Source organism: Lampris incognitus, chromosome 16 (assembly GCF_029633865.1).
Source record: "Lampris incognitus isolate fLamInc1 chromosome 16, fLamInc1.hap2, whole genome shotgun sequence".
Lineage (NCBI taxonomy): Eukaryota > Metazoa > Chordata > Actinopteri > Lampriformes > Lampridae > Lampris > Lampris incognitus.
In genome coordinates this window covers 46,516,969-46,540,976 of record NC_079226.1, presented here as the reverse complement: position 1 = coordinate 46,540,976, position 24,008 = coordinate 46,516,969, and the positions used below count along the sequence as shown (strand labels likewise).

General features: G+C 43.8%; 1 protein-coding gene across 1 annotated transcript in view; it reads right to left on the bottom strand.

The window, feature by feature from the left end:
* nrxn3a (neurexin 3a) overlaps window positions 1–24,008 on the bottom strand; it is a 564,844-nt gene that overhangs the window by 247,101 nt on the left and 293,735 nt on the right. The window contains exons 6-12 of the mRNA XM_056296357.1: window positions 13,695–13,898; window positions 11,638–11,664; window positions 7,217–7,336; window positions 6,815–6,935; window positions 5,211–5,471; window positions 4,799–4,989; window positions 37–210 (exon numbers count right to left, since the gene is read on the bottom strand). Of these exons, the coding sequence (XP_056152332.1) occupies window positions 37–210; window positions 4,799–4,989; window positions 5,211–5,471; window positions 6,815–6,935; window positions 7,217–7,336; window positions 11,638–11,664; window positions 13,695–13,898 (1,098 nt within the window). The remainder of the gene's footprint in view (window positions 1–36; window positions 211–4,798; window positions 4,990–5,210; window positions 5,472–6,814; window positions 6,936–7,216; window positions 7,337–11,637; window positions 11,665–13,694; window positions 13,899–24,008) is intronic.

Sequence of the window (24,008 nt, the reverse complement as noted above, 5' to 3'; positions counted from 1 at the left end):
AGTCTAAGTCAAACATGGTTTTGAGGGTGGGTGTACCTTCACATCCACGCTCAATCTGCCCGCTGCGAAACAATGCGTCACTGAGAAGGTCTGGCAGGCGCCCGTTAAGGTCCACTGAAGCCAGGCAGCCCTGGAAGCCTTCTCTGGAGGCCACAAGCTTGGGAAGGCTGTTATACATGCCTGGGCCCAGTCCAGCAATGAACAGGTCACCTTGCAGGTGGACAAAGATATGCACAATATAAGATTCAATTTCCTCCAAAGACGCATTGGCCTATGTACCTTAAAATAGCCGTATTCTTTAAACTGCAGGGGAAAAAAAGCCTTTTAATTTAGAATTAATTAATGTAAGGTTTGACCCAAAAGCAGTAATTCCAACATTTTTCAACTGGATCATTTATTGAAAACAACCCAGCCACTGAGGATGCACAAGCCAGTGCATTCTTAGTGCCGGTACCAAGCCCGGATAAATGGGGAGGGTTGCATCAGGAAGGGCATCCGGCCTAAAATCTTTGCCAAATCAAATATGCAGACCATAAAACAGATTAATGAATTGGTCAAGGCCAATGGAAACTATGCTACTGTTGGGCGAAGGAGAGGGGGAAGGCATGTGCATAGGTAGTGGGAGAGGAGGAAGGGTAGGAGTGTGGAGGTGAGAGTTGGAACCTTGAATGTTGGCACTATGACTGGTAAAGGGAGAGAGCTGGCTGATATGATGGAGAGATGAAAGGTAGATATACTGCATGTGCAAGAGACCAGGTGGAAGGGGAGTAAGGCCAGGAGTATCAGAGTTCAGTTCAAACTCTTCTACCATGGTGTGAATGGGAGGAGAAATGGGGTAGGGGTAATTCTGAAGGAAGAGTATGTCAAGAGCGTGCTGGAGGTGAAGAGAGTGTCAGACAGAGTGATGAGTATGAAGCTGGAAATTGAAGGTGTATTGCTGAATATTATCAGTGCATATGCCCCGCAAGTTGGGTGTGAGATGGAAGAAAAAGAAGAATTCTGGAGTGAGTTGGATGATGTTATGGAGAGGGTACCCAAGGAGGACAGAGTGGTGATTGGGATGGACTTCAGTGGGCAAGTTGGTGAAGGGAACAGAGGTGATGAGGAGGTGATGGATGGGTATGGTGTCAAGGAGAGGAATGTGGAAGGACAGATGGTGGTCGATTTTGCGAAAAGGATGGAAATGGCTGTGGTGAATACATATTTCAAGAAGAGGGAGGAACACAGGGTGACGTACAAGAGTGGAGGAAAGTGCACACAGGTGGACTATATCTTATGTAGAAGGCGCCATCTAAAAGGGATTGGAGACTGCAAGGTGGTGACAGGGGAGAACGTAGCTAGGCTGCATCGGATGGTGGTCTGTAGGATGACATTGAAGACCATGAAGAGGAAGAAAGAGAAAGCAGAGCCGAAGATCAAATGGTGGAAGTTGAAGAAGGAAGACTGTTGTGTGGAGTTCAGGCAGGAGGTAAGACAGGCACTGGGTGGTAGTGAAGAGTTGCCGATGGCTGGGCAGCCACTGCAGAAATAGTGAGGGAGACAGCTAGGAAGGTACTGGGTGTGTCATCAGGACAGAGGAAGGAAGACAAGGGGACTTGGTGGTGGAATGAGTAAGTACAGCAAATTATACAGAGGAAAAGGTTGGCAAAGAAGAAGTGGGATAGTCAGACAGATGAAGAAAGTAGACAGGATTACAAGGAGACACAGTGTAAAGTGAAGAGAGAGGTGGCAAAGGCAAAGGAAAAGGTGTATGTTGAGTTGTATGACAGGTTGGACACTAAGGAAGGAGAAAAGGACTTGTACCAATTGGCTAGACAGAGGGACCGAGCTGGGAAGGATGTGCAACAAGTTAGGATGATCAAGGATAAAGATGGAAATGAGCTAACAAGCGAGGAGAGTGTGCTTGAGAAGGTGAAAGGAGTACTTTGCGGGGCTGATGAATGAAGAAAATGAGAGAGAGAGAAGGTTGGATGATGTAGGGATAGTGACTCAGGAAGTGTGGTGGATTAGCAAGGAGGAAGTGAGGACAGCTATGAAGAGGATGAAGAGTGGAAAGGCAGTTGGTCCTGATGACATACCTGTGGAGGCATGGAGGTGTTTAGGAGAGATGGCAGTGGAGTTTTTAACTAGATTGTTTAACACAATCTTGGAAAGTGAGAGGATGCCTGAGGAGTGGAGAAGAAGCAAACTGGTACCGATTTTCAAGAACAAGGGCGATGTGCAGAACTGTAACAACTACAGAGGTATAAAGTTGATCAGCCACAGCATGAAGATATGGGAAAGAGTAATAGAAGCTAGGTTGAGAGGAGGAGAGGTGACGATCAGCAGCAGCAGTATGGTTTCATGCCACAAAAGAGCACCACAGATGTGATGTTTGCTTTGAGAATGTTGATGGAGAAGTATATATTGTGTCTTTGTGGATTTAGAGAAAGCATACGACAGGGTGCCGAGAGAGGAGGTGTGGTATTATATGAGGAAGTCAGAAGTTGCAGAGAAGTATGTAGGAGTGGTGCAGGATATGTATGAGGGCAGTGTGACAGTGGTGAGGTGTGTGGTTGGAGTGACAGATGGGTTCAAGGTGGAGGTGGATTAAATCAAGGATCGGCTCTGAGCCCTTTCTTGTTCGCAATGGTGATGGACAAGTGGATGGACGAGATCAGGCAGGAGTCTCCGTGGATTATGATTAAGGCTGGGTGTTTGTCACGGAAAATATTGACTAAAGTCACAGAGCAATCACGGCAAAGTTGTAGACAATCACGGAAAACTGAAAAGAAAGAGGCAGAAATCACGGAGTGTTTTTAATAGCTTGAATGTATTCAATTAACCAAGAGATCTCATGCACAGTAGTGGTAAATTATTGAAATAACATGCGCAACTGTAGCAACAGTAACAAGTGCTTGAATACATTTTTTTTTAAAACAGCGGGCAGTTGCCCGCTGTTTGCCTCGTCAGCAACAATGCTAATTCTGTCACAAACTTTGAGTTTGTCTTTGATCTCGTTCACGTGTTTCACGAATATGCTAGGCAGGTAGTTGCGTCGGAGTTGACAGGCACTTGGAATTACTCCGATGTCGCGGAGATTGCGTTCCAGATAGGACTTCAGGCCAACATTGTGCAGTGTGTGTAAGGGGATGTTGGCTGAAGTGAAAGCTTCTGTACGTTTAATTACCTCAGTCTGTCTATGCAATTGTGCAGTTTTTTTAGCTTGAAACAGCTCTGACACAGTTTTTTGCAGTTTTCGGCTCTTCTCGGTTTCAATGGCCCGATCTGCGGTTTTCTTTTTATGGACGTTTGTCTGCAAATGCTTGTCCAACTTGCTTTTCGAGTGTAGTCCACCGGGATGTTACACACTGAGCAAAATAACAAACCACCACTGACATGAAAAGTTTTTTCTGGGTATTGTAGGGATCGTGCTTTAGCGGAGGTCTTTGCAGTTTTACTCATTTTGAAGTTTTTGATCGGACCGTGACTAACGTTAGCTGTTCATTCATTCGCACTTCTAACATAACCATGGGAACGTAACATTACATTGTAAACTTCCGCTAATTGGGACAATCTATGGGTCGGAGTGTAGGTCAAAATGTACAATGCTAGGCTATATGCGGTTCAGAAGTGATGGTTAAAATGCTTAGTGCCTATACAGATCACAATGTAGGCTACGTTAAGATTGACAGTTAAGCTACCATTCAAAACTGTAGAAAAATCACGGAAAGCACTAAAAACTGGGTAAATCGCGGACATGGCAAAAAAATGGCGAGAATCACAGAATCCGTGACAGCCACGACTTCCGTGACAAACACCCAGCCTTGATTATGATGCTTGCATTGTGATCTGTAGCGAGAGTAGGGTGCAGGTTGAGGAGAGCCTGGAGAGGTGGAGGTATGCACTGGAGAGAAGAGGAACGAAAGTCAGTAGTATATTAGAGGGACGGCTCAGGTTGGACGGTTTGGAGACAAAGCAAGAGAGGCAAGATTGAGATGGTTTGGAGATGTGTGGAGGAGAGATACTGGGTATACTGGGAGAAGGATGCTAAATATGGAGCTGCCAGGGAAGAGGAGAAGAGGAAGCCCAAAGAGGAGGTTAATGTGGTGAGGGAGGACATGCAGGTGGCTGGTGTGACAGACAGGAAGAAATGGAAACGGAAGATTCTCTGTGGAGACCCTTAACAGGAGCAGCCGAGAATAGTAGTAGTTGTAGTAGGAGTAGTAGTAGATCATTTACAGAAAACATTTAGTCACCCCTTTTTTTTTTTTTTGGCATTTTCCCCCTTTTTCTCTCCAATTGTATCCGGCCAAATACCCCACTCTTCCGAGCCATCCCAGTTGCTGCTCCACCACTTCTACCGAGCCGGGGAGGGCTGCAGACTTCCACATGCCTTCTCCGACACATGTGGAGTCGGCAACCACTTCTTTTTACCTGACAGTGAGGAGTTTCACCACGGGGACATAGCACGTGGGAGGATCACGCTATTCTCCCCAGTTCCTTCTCCCCGCTGAACAGGTGCCCCGACCGACCAGAGGAGGCGCAAGTGCACTGACCAGGACACATACCCACATCCGGCTTCCCACCCGCAGACACGGCCAATTGTGTCTGTAGGGACTCCCGACCAAGCCGCAGGTAACACGGGGATATGAACCTGTGATCTCCGTGTTGGTAGGCAATGGAATAGATGGCTACACTACCCGGACGCCCTTGAGTCACCATTTTAAAACTAGAACGGTTCTTCTCATATCAGCTAATTTCTACTTTCAAATGTCAGGCAACTCATTATGTCATGGCTGGAATACGTTTTGCACACCTTTTAGATCAAGGTTCTTGGCACCATTGATACTCTGACTTGTGGCTGTAGCATCAACTTTCAGTGTATGGGTGTTGCTGTTGTCACGAGTGATGACCACATTGTGCCACTGATTGTCATTAAGGGCTCTCTCGCTTTTGCCCTTGATGAGGTTAGGCCCATTCCCAAGGTCAAACACATAGTGGATATACCTGTGAGGGGAGTAAAGCCATTGAGAGGTTACAGTATGCTTCCAGGATCTATATGATGTAAATGCATTTCTGTCATTTAACTATGATCAGAAATTGAAGTTTAAAGTATCTGGATAGTGATGTTTGAACACCTTATCCATCTGAAAACTGAGCAAATCTATAAAGCTCCTCAACTGAACTGCAGATGTGGTCACCTGGTTACCTGTAAGACTCCAACATACCCTTTAACCAGCTCTACAGCGATGAAATCATTGCCATCTCCCGAGTTAAAGAGTATGAAGCCATCTGCTGAGGTGGTCTTAAACTGGAAAAAGAGATGCATAGAAGTGTAAGCCTGCAGGGTGACCAGGCTCAGGTAGCTGCTCTTGGACTTAAAGGTGACAGGGTCAGCGATGATGGAACGCATCCCAAAGCGGGCGTTGAGCTCGCAGTAGTCTATGTCACCATTCTTGCACAGGTCGATGTAAAGCATGCCATTGAATCTGAAGACAAAGAAAGAAAATAGGCACTTGAGGAAGTTATTTGTTCATCATATTGAACACATTTATTTTCTTTCCGTTTATGTCTTGAAATAAGACTTACTTTTCAAACATATCTGGAAAAAAACAAACTACTACTACTTCTATGACTACTTCTACTACTACTACTTTTGGCTGCTCCCGTTAGGGGTCTCCACAGCGGACCAACCATTTCCATCTCTTCCTGTCCTCTGCATCTTCCTCTGTCACACCAGCCACCTGCATGTCCTCCCTCACCACATCCATAAGCCTCCTCTTTGGCCTTCCTCTTCTCCTCTTCCCTGGCAGCTCCATATTTAGCATCCTTCTCCCAATATACCCAGCATCTCTCCTCCACACATGTCCAAATCATCTCAATCTTGTCTCTCTTGCTTTGTCTCCAAACCGTCCAACCTGAGCTGTCCCTCTAATATACTCGTTCCTAATCCTGTCCTTCTTCATCACTTTCAATTCAAATCTTAGCATCTTCAACTCTGCCACCTCCAGCTCTACCTCCTGTCTTTTTGTCAGTACCACTGTCTCCAAACCATATAACATAGCTGGTCTCACAACCATCTTGTAAACCTTCCCTTTAACTCTTGCTGGTACCCTTCTGTCACAAATCAGTCCTGACGCTGTTCTCCACCCACTCCACCCTGCCTGCACTCTCTTCTTCTCCTCTCTTCTGCACTCCCCGCTACTTTGGACAGTTGACCTCAAGTATTTAAACTCGTATGCCTTCGTCACCTCTACTCCTTGCATCCTCACCATTCCACTGTCCTCCCTCTCATTCACACATAGGTATTCCGTCTTGCTCCTACTGACTTTCATTCCTCTTCTCTCCAGTGCATACCTCCACCTCTCCAGGCTCTCCTCAACCTGCACCCTACTCTCGCTACAGATCACAATGTCATCCGCGAACATCATCATCCACGGAGACTCCTGCCTGATCTCGTCCGTCATCCTGTCCATCACCAATGCAAACAAGAAAGGGCTCAGATCCTTGATGTAATCCCACCTCCACCTTGAACCCATTTGTCATTCCAACCGCACACCTCACCACTGTCACACTGCACTCATACATATCCTGCACCACTCCTACATACTTCTCGGCAACTCCCGGCTTCCTCATACAATACCACACCTCCTCTCTCTATCTGGAAACAACAACATCTAGAAAATTAAACATCTGGGGAAAACAAAAACAAAAACAAAACTTGATCTAAATAGAATATCCAGAACATTTATCAGTGCCTCTACAATTAATGCAGAATGAGGAAGTATTATGTAAAGTCATGGTATAAAGTGGATGTTTGTATATGAAGTACCTAAGGCTTTGTAGGTGGCCAATAAAGCTGGAAGGGATGCTCGATACAAAGCGACGCTCTTTCATGATGCCTGTCTCGATATTGTGGAATTCCAGACGAGTGTGATCACCTGCCATTTGGCCTGAAGAAGGGGGAGGGTGAAGGGGATGGGTTGAAAAGAAAGAAAAAAGAAACAAAAAGAAAAGAGAACACTGTCTGACACTAACACAAAAGGGCTGAATTCAAAGGAAATTGGATAGACGATATTGGGTGGGTTCAGACTGTTACCGACGTCTGCATAATCATTAGATTTGTGTTGCTGAAGCAAAACAGCAGTCTAGAATAATGACAGCACAACACTAAACCATGTATGCATGTAAAACATGTACTTTTCTCTACACAAAGACAGGTTAAGTTAAGTACCTTCTGCTACATCATCGTCAACCGTTAGCTTGTAGATTTTGCCGCGGCGGACCACGTGTACTGTATGCCACTCATTATCATTGAGTTTTTGCCCAGCATACAGGGTCTCTGGTCCCTTGCCTGAGGATGATGGTTAATCACAAAGTTAAAGTCAACCTACATCTAAAATCAAACCTTTGTTTTCCCGCTACTGAGCTTCAGCAGAAAAGTACCACAACTTCTACAAAAGACGCTTGGTAGTGGGTTTTCTCTCCCCCCAAAACAAAATGGTCTTTAAATTAGCCTGAAATGTACTTTCTTTGGAAAACAAAGGATTGATTTCATGTTTGAAATGTACATTTAAACAGTAATGTGAAAACATCTGTTTAAAATAAAATCACTTGCCCATTACCTAGATTTGATTAGTTGTTTTCAAATGGTTTGAGCAGAAAATGAATTACTCCATTAAGACAAAAGTTAATTGCTTTACCTCATAAGACACGGAATAGACTTTCCTTTCACCCAATTGCTTCCCTTTTTCTACCAAAACAGGCGATAATTATGTAAAGCTGTGTTACAGAGCCTTTCCTTAAACTTGGTTTGACTAGACCTCTTGAGGATATTTCAGAGGGCCCCTGACAGACACCTGCTGTACAGCACATGCTCCCTCAACCTGTCTTACACTACCTGTCTTACACGACTAATGTGCACAAATGAATATGCAGGTGTTGTAGATCAAGTAAAACCCCTGCACACATCTTCACGAGGAGACGGTCAGTGATTTGAGAAAGGACAACAAATGGTCGGGGACATCGAAAGGACTGAAGGACTCAGTTGTCTACATGTTCTGTAAGCTTGGTGTCAGCAAACTGTAAAGCTGTTCAAGATGTCCATCAAGGTGACAAACCAAAATCTAGGCTGCTAACTGTAGTAGATCTGAGCTGACTGGTTAATAAATCACCGTATGCCAATCCTCCCTCACCCTTTCATTCCCTCAGTCTTCCTTTTCTTCCCCCCCTCCCTCACCACTGTGCGTGACCTCTCCAAACTGTGTTTTGTATACTTGGTAAGACTTCGTTAGTACTCAATTGTGAAAAGCACAAAGTTCAACATTTGTTACATAGCAGGAATAGATTAACATGTTAAATAGTATCCACCTACAATTTAATAAGTTAACACCCTGCCAATTTGTGCTGAGGAAATTACAGAAAATAGTCAAAAAAAATTTTTTTTGCATTCTTAACCCATTCGTTTTTCAGTATTTTTTGGAGTGAGACAGCAAATAGATATATGTCCGTATGTATATGTGTGGGAACATGTATCCTTTACATCCACTTGAATTACTGTCTATAATGGTTGTTTTTGTTTAGCTTAGGTAATTCCACTAATCGTTCTTTTTAAAATGGGTTAATCAAAATTATATATGTGGTGCAGGGATAAAACTGTCAGTCTGTTTCATTTCCAATTCCAGCGTCCCCTGCATATAGCTCAGTGTATTTTTCTGGGCTAGACATTTAATGTGCCCATGTTGCTTAGGCACATCCCATCTGTTGCAAAAGTAGAGGTTTCACCACATCCTCCAAGGATGGTGCATATTGAAAAAATGTGAGTTCAAACATTAGCATTAATGAAGGTAGCTGCTTATTGAAGAGTTACAGCACACAGGGATGGTGTTGGAAAATACGTGGGTTAACATTTTAATATTTATTATCATATCTTTTATATTTTACATAATTACAAGCCTATATTCTTGTTATTCATATAAGATTATTTTCTTTGGGGGGGGGAGTAAGAATGTTATTTTCTTCTTTGGTAATTCTTATTTAGACTGAAAAACAAATTACCATCAAATTGAAAGTCTAGGCAAGAGACATGGTTAGCATGGTGGAATACACCTATGAGGTAATGAGCTCTTTTTCACTACAGTATCACATTTTGACCTTTCCAATGATAATTTAACAGCGCCTACAGGCTCCTACATTATGGAATTTTGGGATTATTGAATCACCGCAAGATGACCTACACATATTAACAGCAAGAAGCCACACAATCCCTGAGGTGACCAAGATCCTTTCCATATTGCATGTCATAGCTTGTGGCTCATTTCAGTGCAGCGTGGAAACAATATCTAGCATGTGCGAGGCCAAATCTAAAATAATAGCTAGCATGTAGCAGGCAAAATCTAAAACAATAGCTAGCATGTAGCAGGCCAAATCTAAAATAATAGCTAGCATGTAGCAGGCCAAATCTAAAACAATAGCTAGCATGTAGCAGACCAAATCTAAAACAATAGCTAGCATATAGCAGGCCAAATCTAAAACAATAGCTAGCATGTAGAAGGCCAATTCTAAAACAATAGCTAGCATATAGAGGCCAAATCGAAAACAATAGCTGGCATGTAGCAGGCCAAATGTAAACAATAGCTAGCATGTAGCAGGCCAAATCTAAAACAATAGCTAGCATGTAGCAGGCCAAATCTAAAACAGCAGATTTGAGCAACAATTTGCAGTTCATTGCTTCTTTGGCAATACTTAACTAAACTGAAACCATATTACCATCAAATTGGTAAATAATGACATGTTCAACAAATCTTTGGCCAAGCACGCTTATCCACATATGAAGGACAGAGACTCCGAGGCCAATCTCCTCTTTAGTCATCATGATGTAATGACTCAAAGTTGCATCAACTGCAGCTCAACATTTCCTGCAACAAAACACCAAATCACTGCACTGAAATAGTCAAAACTGGAATTAAATATTTTCATTAAAATACCTCGTTTGTATTCATGACTTAAAAATTAGAAGTTATTTTGTATCCTCATTATTTGTTACACATATTACGTCAAGGTTGTTAAAAGCAAAAATCTACAATGTCTATTCATGAGTAAAAGTAATCCCTGTTGTTAGGTCAAGTCCAAACAGTCCTAATGCATATGGCACTTGCACAAATAAAACAGAAACAGTTGTGTAAACATGGCAATAGAGTGGATGCAGAGACATCTCCTTATACTAATGTGCAAACTGAATAACAGAAGATGATATTACACAATGTCTTTTGCAAGATATTGTGCATTCTGTATTTCGAAATAATATTTCTGCCTTTTGGTTGAATATATGTACAATAATTTTAATGGTGGTGCTGAACCAAAGGGTGCCGTCCAATTTAAGTACTTTGTTATATTAACTTCGCTCTTTTCTGTCATATAATCAAGCTACAGTAAGGTTTTGGGGACGCATCCAAAATATAATTTTTGTAATACATTACGAGTGGTGATTTATTAATCGCAACCTCGAAAACTTGGTATACTGATGTGAAGTATTGCAGTTTCTGGGGAAACCTTAATTTAAAGATGAATACAATCAATACTGTGTAAAATACAGAATAGTATGAAAGTAGCTTTGTTTCAAATGCCGTTTTTATCATGAGCAAGGGAAGTAGAGAATCAGAGTATGAGCATGGCTGATAGTAAAACATAGTGTAGAAGTCTCAGTAATAACTGTCATCACAATCAACATGATCAACAGAGCAGAGCATCATGTTACATGAGAAAAACTCAGATTATTAGATCACCACTCATCCCACTCTGACTCTCTGTTGGATGTTGTGGCCTGCTACTGGGTCAGACAGCTGAATGAGCACACACTCCTCATCCACACATCTCTCCTCCACACATTCTTCCTCCACACACTCCTCATCCACACACCCCTCCTCCACACACTCCTCCACACACTCCTCCACACATTTTTCCTCCACACACTCCTCCTCCTCACATTCCTCCTCCACACACTCCTCCTCTACCCATTTCTCCTCCACAGACTCCTCCTCCACCACACACTTCTCCACACACTCCTCCCCCACACACTTCTCCTCTACACATTCCTCCTCCACACACTCCTCCTCCACAGACTCCTCCTCTACACATTCCTCCTCCACACACCTCCTCAACACTCCTCCACACATGCCTCCTCCACACATGCCTCCTCCACACACTTATCCACACATGCCTCCTCCATACACTCCTCCCCCACACACTTCTCCTCTACACATTCCTCCTCCAAACACTCCTCCTCGACAGACTCCTCCTTCACACACTTCTCCTCCACACTCCTCTACACATTCCTCCTCCACACACTCCTCCTCCACACACTCCTCCACACACATGCCTCCTCCACACACTCCTCCTCCACACTTATCCACACACGCCTCCTCCACACACTCCTCCTCCACACACTCCTCCTTCACATACTCCTCCACACACTCCTCCTCCACACACTCATCCTCCACACATGCCTCCTCCACACAGCAGGGAGAGGAGAGAGGGTAGAAGGTACAGGTGACACACTTCAAAAACACATTCCTTATATAAAAAACAAAACAAAAGAACAAAAAGCATCAACATAGTATCAACAAAGAGCAAAATGAAACTTGAGTGTTAACTTACTGGAGTTACAGTTTATCCTGATACAGTCTAGATGGGGGAGAATAAATGACAGATGAAATTGCATCCTTCAAGGTTACAGCTGCAGACATCCAAAAACAAGAATTCCACCCTTCCGGGGACGTCCACATGCAGAAAGGTGGCCATTTTTTCCCATTTGTTTTTAGTGTATTCTTTTAAAACTATTTGTGAAAGATGTTCAAAAGATACTTTGACTCTTAATGAGCTGATAATAGTAATTAGAGAACATATGTTACTTGAAGGGCAGCCATTGATATCAATGCACTGCTTCAGAAAAGCAACTTCACTCAATAGTGAGAACACGTGCGGTAAAACAACCTAATGCTTATTTGTGTTTTTGATAGCTTTAACTTGTACAATTAATATTTCAAATTCATCCTTTCATTCAGTTGTTCATTTACAGTAAAATGGCCACTTACAGTGTACCAACCACATAAGCTTTCCAACACTGACTTTTTGAAATGACTTGTGACTCCTGGAAGAGAGTCCAAGTCACCGGCTCCATAGCTTCCACACCAGCTTATTGACTAAACATGTTATTAATGGCACATGTCTGACATTTAGCAAGAAGGTGGTGGTAGCCATCCATCTTGGAGAAATATATCTCTGAAAAGCTGAGAAATAAGGCATCATATTACCTTCTATTCTAGCCAGAAAAATAAAAATGCAATTTTTGTTTTTGTTTTTTTGGCAATAGCATACTAGAAAACAAATGACTCAATAGTCCCATTGGGACTATTATATTCTGTCAGGGACAGTGTCGGTTAGTCACCATGTGGCTGGTGTTTTCATGTGTCGTCAACCGCAACAGAAAAGTGGGAGCGAACAGCCGCGATCCAATCAGCACCAGCACCATGCAGAGGCCCGGCAGTCCACCTGGTGAACAGCCTGATTCTACTGTTCTCACAGAGGAATCTCTACACATCTAACATCATGGCCAGGAGCACATTTATATAGAAATACAAAGAATCTAATGCATGTTGAAATAGTGTTGAATTTTATAATTTAGAAGAATTAACATATTGCTTAACTATTTATGACTCCTAAAGCAAACTGTCAGCTAAAATTCCCTTTACTGTTTTATGATTTTACTCAATTTCAAGACACAAGTCACTTAATGGAATGCTAGGTGTGTGAACTAATTTTCATGATCTGCTTCTTTCCTGGTGGAACACCGTCGGAAGTGTTTGTGGAGAAAGAGGGAGGTGTTACGTCGGAGATGCAGCCAGCTGCAGGTGTTGCTGGGCTCTGTTCTCGGGCTGTTCGCCTGACGGGCCGCAGGCTTAAGGCCTTTGAAGGGGTGAATACCATCTTTTGACAAAGCATGATGGGAAATGAAGTTGAAAGCTGATAAAATGCACTGGAAGACATAGACTCTCATAAAGGATAACATTGTCAGCAAAAAAAGAAACACCCAGAAAGACAGTGATTATAGGATGGTTTCAATTAAGAAAGGAAAAGTGACATTGGTGGGAAAAAAGGAAACATAATTTCGGACTGAATGGTGGATTAAAGATCAGTTTGAACACTGTGGATGTCACCCTTAAGAAAGTCTCAGCACCATTAGTGTCCTTGAAAAGGTTCTAAACACAGTTGGCCGTTTAAAACTCAGCATGTGCTCATAATTTTATCATGTGTTATATCTAATGTGCTGTGACTGTCAAAAGCTCTTAAAATATGGTTATGAATATGACCACAGCATGTCTGCTCAAAAGATGTGCCAACCATGGTTACCAATGACAAACATAATTACAATGAATAAACCTATCTGGCCTAACCTCTACCAATATTGTTATTCTATAAGCAATCTACAGTTATTTTTGTATGCAACCTATCAATAATCATGCAAATAAGATAAACTATTTCTATACTACACATAGTTCTCATTAACTGTAATGACAATGGTGATTAACTGATGATGAAAACTAACACAATTTATATAAAACGAGAGATGAAAATAAGAGTAACACCACTCGATGGTAAAAGCATCTCATGGCAGTAGTGGGGGGTTGAGGTAGGTGGGGAGGGGCATACGATACCTAAATTGACTGTGAGTTTGACACGACCACCGTCCAGCTCCAGCCGAAGTGTGTCAGCTGAGTCCCGGGAGGTGGTGGCCATCAGCAGGCCATAGGCTCGCTGGGACTTGAAGCGCAGGGAAACGTCCTCGGCCTCAGTGTGCATGACTGTTGGCATCACCACCTTCATGTACATGCTGCCATCATATGAGAGGATGGAAGCCTCTAACAGAGGATCAGGAAGCGAGAGAGACAGATAGAGAGAGAGAGAGAGAAATTTTGATTTTAAAAAGGTATATTTATTCAGAGTACATTACAGTTCAACAGCTGATACTCAAACACTATCATCTCTTTATAATCCAGCTCATAAAAAAAAAAGTGTCAGGAAAAAAAAAGACAATTGAGTGGTCTTAACGAGTATTTGCAAAATCAGAAATTCGAAATAAAATAGCCCAACATAAACACAAATTCGTCTCAGGGGGTTGGCAGCAACACAACATCCTGTCCTTAGACCTTCGCATCAGATGAGGAACAACTCCCTAAAAAAACATTTTAACAGGGAGGAAAAATAGGAAGAAACCTCAGGGAGAGCAACAGAGGAGGGATCTCTCCCCCAAGACGCACAACGTGCAATGGATGTTGAGTTTACACAATTTACATACCAAAGAAATAAAATGAAACAATGCCAATAATACAGCCAGGACTTATCCTCATTACACAAATAAAAAGAAGAAAAGAAAAAACAGATCTTCATCAACTCCCACTACGCACAATACTACCCCCAGTTCTGGAAAAAAAGGCCACTTTTGTGTAGAAGCTGTGCTCTGTAGGGTGATGCTCGTGGTGAAAACCAGTTTCTGGGAAAGTCCTGGAGAGCACCAGTCGTGGACATCCAGCCTGGCTCCATGAATCAGTGGCTCCTCCAGCAGCAGTAAGAGGAAGGTCGCCCAGTGCAACACACTTATCTACCAAATTCGTCTTAAGCATCATCAAGGAGTTGCAATTTTACTTTCTGTACGAGTTTTTTTCAGTCTGAAGATTTCCTGGTCAGTAAATGTGTTTACTTCCAAATCTCCTGTGTTTTTCATAAAACGTTTGACTGAGTCAACAAAAAGCTGCAAGTCTGGAAAGTAATTTTCCACATTAACCGTCTAAACCTTTAGTGGCCTCTAAAAACTTCGATTTTCAGGAAAGAATAGCTCCCTTCAGTGTCCACCTGTGTACGAGGAGTGGAAACTAACTCACAGTCACTTTCTTTTGTGTCCTCCTCAGATGAAGAAGAGGAGGATGGCTTTTTACCTTTTGAAATCCTCTTTGCTTTTAAATTGTCCTGTCTACCCTCTGTGGGCTTCCTTTTAATGGACTTATTAATTTTATTTCATCATCCAATAGTGTCTCGTCCTCTTCAAGAACTACAGACTCTGCCACACTAATAGCAGTCTGCTGTATTTGCTTCTTCCGACCACAATTCACATCTCGCCCAGCCAGTTTGCTACACTCCCCGTTCTCACTGTCTTCATTTCCATCAGCTTCTACCAGTTCAAGTTCTGTCACCTTCTCATCGTGATCACCTTTTTAACCTGTTCAACCTGCTCATCCTCCTCCCCTGCCTGCTCAGTCTGTCCATTTCCCTTGTGTTCTCCAGCCTCGGTCTCTTTCTGTTTCACCACCTTGTCTATTTCTCCTGCCCCTTGCTCCCTGGCCTCCTGTCTGCCCTGTGCCAACTCGATAGCGCTGTCTTCAGCCGGAGATGCGCCGCTTGTGGCGGCATCAGGAGACAAAGGCAGCTCTTAAGCATCAGACCTACCCTCACTCCTGTCGGGACAAGACCTTATTAAATGCCCCTCAGACCCACAGCCAAAACATTTCATCAAACACAGTAACAAACAAACAAAGTGTAGTCAAACTCGTCAATCCTGAACGTAAGCTTCAGATCCAAACCCTCCGCATTATATCTCAGAATCATGAAGCCTTGTCTCCTATGGGACACTATGTGTCTCAAGTGAGGAGACTTGCAACCCAAAGAGACCATTTTTATTTGGGACACTAGCTGTCCGTACCTTGCAAGCTCCTTCTACAAAGCGGCATTACTCATGAACGGGGCAAAATTAGAAATGGTGATTCTCGTGGCAGGATTAGCCAGGGGCAGAGCGGGGGTCAACGTGTCCTTTATCACCACACCGCTGTCCACCTCCTGGTTGGCTTTATCAACACTATCGATAAACATGACCACAGCATTGTTCATTCTGGATGCTGAATTTATGCTTTCATATCCCACATGTTTGCCTACCATGAGGCAGCACTCCTCCACCAAGCACGTGACCACCAGAGCCACTTTAATCGCGTGCCTGCGTGTCAGCTTTTCAAACGCCGTCCATCCACCTCCTGCAGCGGCCATATTGCCCTGCTGAGGGAGGTAGCACCGCTATCGAAAAAAAAACAAAAAACAAACAACTTCACTCAGACCTGTCACTGAAAAAAACAAATTAACTAAAAGACAACAAAAAAGCACATGAAAAAGGACAAGATGGATGGAAAAAAGAAGAAGCGTGCTTTAGAAACTTGTTTATACCAAAGCAACACGCTACTACTGGGGTGTAGGGGGAAAAACATATGATATTATAAAATCAATGTACTCGGGAGCTAAGTGTGGAATCAAAATAGGATCCAAAAGAACTCAGTATATCCCTCAGGAGTGCAGAGTGAGACAGGGCTGCCCTTTAAGCCCAACTCTGTTTAACTTGTATATCAATGAGTTGGCAACTATGCTGGAAAACTCACCAGCAACTGGACTCACTCTGCAAGACAGTGAGATCAAATTCCTGCTCTATGCAGATGACCTGGTCCTTCTTTCACCATTGGAGGAAGGACTCCAGACTCAATTAGACCTTCTTCAAAAGTTTTGTCAGACCTGGGCCCTCGCAGCTAACATGAGTAAAACTAAAATAATGATATTTCACAAAAGATCCAGATATCAGGGAAGACAGCATATATTTAGATTAGGACCAGATGAAATTGACCATACATTTAATTATACCTACCTAGGCCTTAGAATCAATTCTAGAGGAACTTTCAACATGGCAGTGAATGAACTACGAGACAAGGCATGCAGGGCTTTACTTGCCACAAAAAGACAAATCCCTTTTGAAATTCCAATTAGAATCTGGTTAAAAATATTTGAATTAGTCATAGAACCAATTGCCCTTTATGGATAAATGGGAAAAACATCCAATTGAGACCCTGCATGTTGAATTCTGTAAAATCATTCTTAAAGTCCATCGGCACACTACAAACAAGGCATGCAGGGCAGAACGAGGCCAATATTCTCTTCTGATCAAAATTTTAAAAAGCGCAATCAAATTCTGGAAACATCTACGATTCAGCGACCCACTCTTTCCATTATAAAGCCTTGCAATACCAAGAGTTGAGCAAAGATAAGAACTCTCCTACCAACCTGGTCTTCAGCCATCCTGTTCCACTAACACATACTAACACTTTAGAGGCACAAGACCAGGTCCAAACTACACAACATATTCAGCTTCAACAAACTCCCTCAAACCAAAAACACAATTATTATGAATACTGGCAATCTAAAACAAAATCCCAAAGCCAGATGCAATGCTATTTGGCCCTAGACAGAGAGGACACATTAGCAGATCACCTCATTCAAATAAAAGAAACACATTTGAGAAACATACTGAGGAAGTACAGACTCAGTGAGCATCGCCATAGAAACAGACTCGGTGAGCATCGCATCGTCATAGAAACAGGCAGACATAAAAAGACCTGGATGATAAAAGATGAACGTTTCTGTCAACAGTCTGAAGACAATGTTGTCAAGACAGAGCTGCACTTTTTGGCTGAATGCAAGACATTCCGGGAAATTGATTATTACTTTGAGAAATTTGAGGAGAGACACCCCAAATTCACTGCCCTGCCACACCCCAGAAAATTAGCGTACATACTAGGTGAACACAGAGACAGCTGTACTGCGACACCCCAAATTCACTGCCCTGCCACACCCCAGAAAATTACCGTACATTCTAGGTGAACACAGAGACAGCTGTACTGTGACACCCCAAATTCACTGCCCTGCCACACCCCAGAAAATTACCGTACATTCTAGGTGAACACAGAGACAGCTGTACTGTGACACCCCAAATTCACTGCCCTGCCACACCCCAGAAAATTACCATACATTCTAGGTGAACACAGAGACAGCTGTACTGTGACACCCCAAATTCACTGCCCTGCCACACCCCAGAAAATTACCGTACATACTAGGTGAACACAGAGACAGCTGTACTGCGACACCCCAAATTCACTGCCCTGCCACACCCCAGAAAATTACCGTACATTCTAGGTGAACACAGAGACAGCTGTACTGCGACACCCCAAATTCACTGCCCTGCCACACCCCAGAAAATTACCATACATTCTAGGTGAACACAGAGACAGCTGTACTGTGACACCCCAAATTCACTGCCCTACCACACCCCAGAAAATTACCGTACATTCTAGGTGAACACAGAGACAGCTGTACTGTGACACCCCAAATTCACTGCCCTGCCACACCCCAGAAAATTACCGTACATTCTAGGTGAACACAGAGACAGCTGTACTGTGACACCCCAAATTCACTGCCCTGCCACACTCCAGAAAATTACCGTACATTCTAGGTGAACACAGAGACAGCTGTACTGTGACACCCCAAATTCACTGCCCTACCACACCCCAGAAAATTACCGTACATTCTAGGTGAACACAGAGACAGCTGTACTGTGACATCCCAAATTCACTGCCCTGCGACACCCCAGAAAATTACCGTACATTCTAGGTGAACACAGAGACAGCTGTACTGTGACACCCCAAATTCACTGCCCTACCACACCCCAGAAAATTACCGTACATTCTAGGTGAACACAGAGACAGCTGTACTGTGACACCCCAAATTCACTGCCCTGCCACACCCCAGAAAATTACCGTACATTCTAGGTGAACACAGAGACAGCTGTACTGTGACACCCCAAATTCACTGCCCTGCCACACTCCAGAAAATTACCGTACATTCTAGGTGAACACAGAGACAGCTGTACTGTGACACCCCAAATTCACTGCCCTGCCACACTCCAGAAAATTACCGTACATTCTAGGTGAACACAGAGACAGCTGTACTGTGACATCCCAAATTCACTGCCCTGCGACACCCCAGAAAATTACCGTACATTCTAGGTGAACACAGAGACAGCTGTACTGTGACATCCCAAATTCACTGCCCTGCGACACCCCAGAAAATTACCGTACATTCTAGGTGAACACAGAGACAGCTGTACTGTGACATCCCAAATTCACTGCCCTGCCACACCCCAGAAAATTACCGTACATTCTAGGTGAACACAGAGACAGCTGTACTGTGACATCCCAAATTCACTGCCCTGCGACACCCCAGAAAATTACCGTACATTCTAGGTGAACACAGAGACAGCTGTACTGTGACACCCCAAATTCACTGCCCTGCCACACCCCAGAAAATTACCGTACATTCTAGGTGAACACAGAGACAGCTGTACTGTGACATCCCAAATTCACTGCCCTGCGACACCCCAGAAAATTACCGTACATTCTAGGTGAACACAGAGACAGCTGTACTGTGACATCCCAAATTCACTGCCCTGCCACACCCCAGAAAATTACCGTACATTCTAGGTGAACACAGAGACAGCTGTACTGTGACATCCCAAATTCACTGCCCTGCGACACCCCAGAAAATTACCGTACATTCTAGGTGAACACAGAGACAGCTGTACTGTGACACCCCAAATTCACTGCCCTGCGACACCCCAGAAAATTACCGTACATTCTAGGTGAACACAGAGACAGCTGTACTGTGACACCCCAAATTCACTGCCCTGCCACACTCCAGAAAATTACCGTACATTCTAGGTGAACACAGAGACAGCTGTACTGTGACACCCCAAATTCACTGCCCTGCCACACTCCAGAAAATTACCGTACATTCTAGGTGAACACAGAGACAGCTGTACTGTGACATCCCAAATTCACTGCCCTGCGACACCCCAGAAAATTACCGTACATTCTAGGTGAACACAGAGACAGCTGTACTGTGACATCCCAAATTCACTGCCCTGCCACACCCCAGAAAATTACCGTACATTCTAGGTGAACACAGAGACAGCTGTACTGTGACATCCCAAATTCACTGCCCTGCGACACCCCAGAAAATTACCGTACATTCTAGGTGAACACAGAGACAGCTGTACTGTGACACCCCAAATTCACTGCCCTGCGACACCCCAGAAAATTACCGTACATTCTAGGTGAACACAGAGACAGCTGTACTGTGACACCCCAAATTCACTGCCCTGCCACACTCCAGAAAATTACCGTACATTCTAGGTGAACACAGAGACAGCTGTACTGTGACACCCCAAATTCACTGCCCTGCCACACTCCAGAAAATTACCGTACATTCTAGGTGAACACAGAGACAGCTGTACTGTGACACCCCAAATTCACTGCCCTGCCACACCCCAGAAAATTACCGTACATTCTAGGTGAACACAGAGACAGCTGTACTGTGACATCCCAAATTCACTGCCCTGCCACACCCCAGAAAATTACCGTACATTCTAGGTGAACACAGAGACAGCTGTACTGTGACACCCCAAATTCACTGCCCTGCCACACCCCAGAAAATTACCGTACATTCTAGGTGAACACAGAGACAGCTGTACTGTGACACCCCAAATTCACTGCCCTGCCACACCCCAGAAAATTACCGTACATTCTAGGTGAACACAGAGACAGCTGTACTGCGGCTGCACAGTATGTTGTAGCCTGCCACCATGTGAGGGACAGTGAGTGATACCGTACTCCTTCCCAACGGGGAGGACCGGGACAACAGACACACACACACACAGTCACATACACACACGGACAGCCCCTCCCAACGCACACACACACACACACACACTACACACTCTCTCTCACACACACACACACACACACACACACACACACACACACACGGACAGCCCCTCGCAACAAACACACACACACACACACTCACAGGCCACACAGACGATGTCAGAAAGATTTTTATTGCATCTGTTGATTTATATGTGTTCTGTATTGTATACTGTTCTCGTCCTTTATGTGAACACACTCTCACACGCACACATACACACACACACACACACACACACACATCCAGAGACTGACAAATTCACACACATCCACTCACACAGGATCTTGTTGCCATGACGTAGATGTGTAAGTTGTTTTATTGCATGTGTTGATGTATATGTGTTGTGTGTTGTCCTGTATGTGAAAATGCTTTGCAATACAAATGTATATTTGTCATGCTAATAAAAGCACATTTGAATTTGAATTTGAGAGAGAGAGAGTGAGAGGGGAGAAAGAGAGCGAGAGACAGCGACGGGGGTAGAGCGAGAGAGAGATAAGAGAGGAGGTAGCTACTAGATAGATAGATAGCGAGATAGAGAGATAGATAGATAGGCAGACAGAGGGGAGGGGGAGAGAATTGTTTTTGAATTTTAAACAACTCTTTAATTTACATAAAACAAAAAACTCAACACAGACACATCCATTTCACAACATCAACATGAGCAACTCCTTTACATTAAGACGTCCAAAAAAGACGTCTTTAGTGAAACACCACCGCGAAATAAATTCATCCAAGTTGTTCATTAAGGTGAAGAAGCTGAAGTCCACTCGGACTCTCACCTTCACCCTTGCAACGCACAACGGAAGTAACTCTTCCTCTGAACCATTATTAATCAGACTTTTCCTGCTCCTATAAATCGCAAACTTATCTTGTCCCACTACAAAGTTTACCAGTTGCCACTTTTCCGCATCCTTCCTCTTGTACCCAGCACCAAAGATAAAAACAGCTTCATCCCATCTTCATCACAGTGTGAGAATATGATCTGAAGAGCTTCAAAAAGCACCTGAAGTCTTTCACATCCCACTAACAATGAAACACTGTCTCTGGCGACTGACAGAAAGGACACTTAACAGAAACAGTTGGGTTAATCTTAGAGATGAAACTGTTGACTGCCAGCGCTCCCTGCAGGATCCTCCACTGTAAGTCACCTGACCTTTTGTTCAGCGGGGCTTTCTACAGCACCCTCCACACTGGTTTACAATCACCTGCCACTTTTAGCTTTGTTCTCCATACAGTGTCCTTTCTCTCATTCAGTATTTTCTTGTTCATGGCAACAACACAACATTTGTACAACACCTTTCGATCTAAGATGTAAAGGTCCATTTTAGTACCCAAATTTGGGACCAGCAAAGGTCTCGTTAGACCAGTCTGGTCCATCTTGCGGCCCAACTCAGGGAAGGATCACCATTATCAGGAGTCTCGGTCCCAATGGCATGGTCATGCAGCATGACCAGTTCCTCCGTGGTGAGTCTTTTAATCCACGCATTCAGAACGTCTCTGGTGTGCCTGCTTGACCTCAAGCCCAGCAGTGAAGCCGTTACCTCTGTGTCAAGAAGCACTGGACCTGCAGCATCCACAATGTGCTTCAACTTAACAGTTCCAGCTGAGCATAGCCTCCGGTTGAGACCTGATTTGTTGTCATCCTGAACATCCAGCCTGGCCCCATGGATTAGGGGTTCTTCCAGGAGCCAAAACAGAGATGCTGTAGGCTCCAGTCTGCACCATTTGATTAGAGTCCTAGCTTTAAACAATCCTTGATAGAAAGATGGCAGGTCATGTATGTTCTTAAAAACACAGTCTGTTAGAAACAAAGAAGCGTCTAAACCCAAACCCTGTACCTTCTTTAAAATAATGCTCACAAAAGGTCTCCACAGTACATCATCAGTCCCTGTGAGGTAACGCTGTATAAATTGTAGTCTAAAGGCTGCTACTCTGCTCTCTAGATGCACCAAACCCTGCCCTCCCACCTCTTCTGGTAGGTATAGCACATTCTGTGGTATCCAGTGCAGTTTATCCCAAAAAACGTTCACAAGAATAGACTGTACTTTTTTTAGCAATCCGGCAGGGGGCTCCAAAATGGTTAGCTTGTGCCAGAGGGTGGAGGCTGCCAAGTTATTAACAACCGAAACCCTTCCTCTGTAAGACATTTGTGGTAACAGCCATTTCCACTTTTGTAATCTCCCCTCCACCTTTTCCACCACCCCCTCCCAGTTTTCCAAACAGTCTGGTCATCACCTAGAAACACTCCTGGGTACTTGAAACCTCCCCTCTTCCAACCTAGCCCTCCTGGCAGCTGAGGGAGACCTGCAGACCTCTTTCCAACCGCTAAGGCTTCACTTTTTGCCTAGTTTACTTTAGCGGCTGAAAGATTCCCAAAACTTTCCACAATTTTCTCAATCAGATTAACATCATCTTGACTTTTTATAACGATAACTATATCATCTGCATATGCAGAAAAGACAATTCTTGTGCCAAAACCAGGCAAACACAGACCACCAATACAAGAGCGAAAATTGTGTAATAAGGGTTCAATTGAAACCGTATAGAGCATGCCCAACATTGAGCAGCCTTGTCTTATACCTCTACATGCTTTGAAAGGTTTACACAAAACACCATTAATTTTCAGTACACTCTCAATATTTTTGTACGAAACTTTAATCTTGGTAACAAGTCCAGGGCTGAGGCCAAACCTTTCTAACACTTTTCAAAGGTATTGGTGCTCAACCCGGTCAAAAGCCTTTTCCTAATCCAATGAAACCAGACCAGCATCAAAGCCCAATGGACCAGAGACTTCCACAACATCCCGAATTAGTGACACATTGTCAACAATGGACCTGTCGGGCACACAGTAGGTTTGGGTCTGATGGATGACTTGATCTATCACCTTCTTCAGTCTGTTGGACAGGACTCTGGAAAGCAGCTTGTAATCCGCACACAGAAGAGAGACCGGACGCCAGTTCTTGATATCTTGCAGGTCACATTTTTTTTTAGCAACAACGTCAGAACTGCTCTCCTGCAGCTCTGAGGCACAAAAAAAAAAGTCATTAAAACATTCAGTGAAGACCTCAATGATGTCGTCACACAGTTCAGTCCAAAAAACTTTGTAGAACTCCGGCGGGAGTCCATCAATCCCAGGGGCCTTCCCCCCTACATGCTCTGCAACGCTGTAGACAGCTCCTCTGCAGTCAGAGGACCCTCCAACTCCTTGTTAATCTCCTCTGAGAGTCTGGGCAGCCCACTGCAGAACGAATCAAATGCCCCTTCATTCTCGGTGTACTCACTGCTGTACAGAAGAGAGTACAAATCCACAGCTCTCTTCTGGATCTCACTGGCTGTAGTAAGCAGGT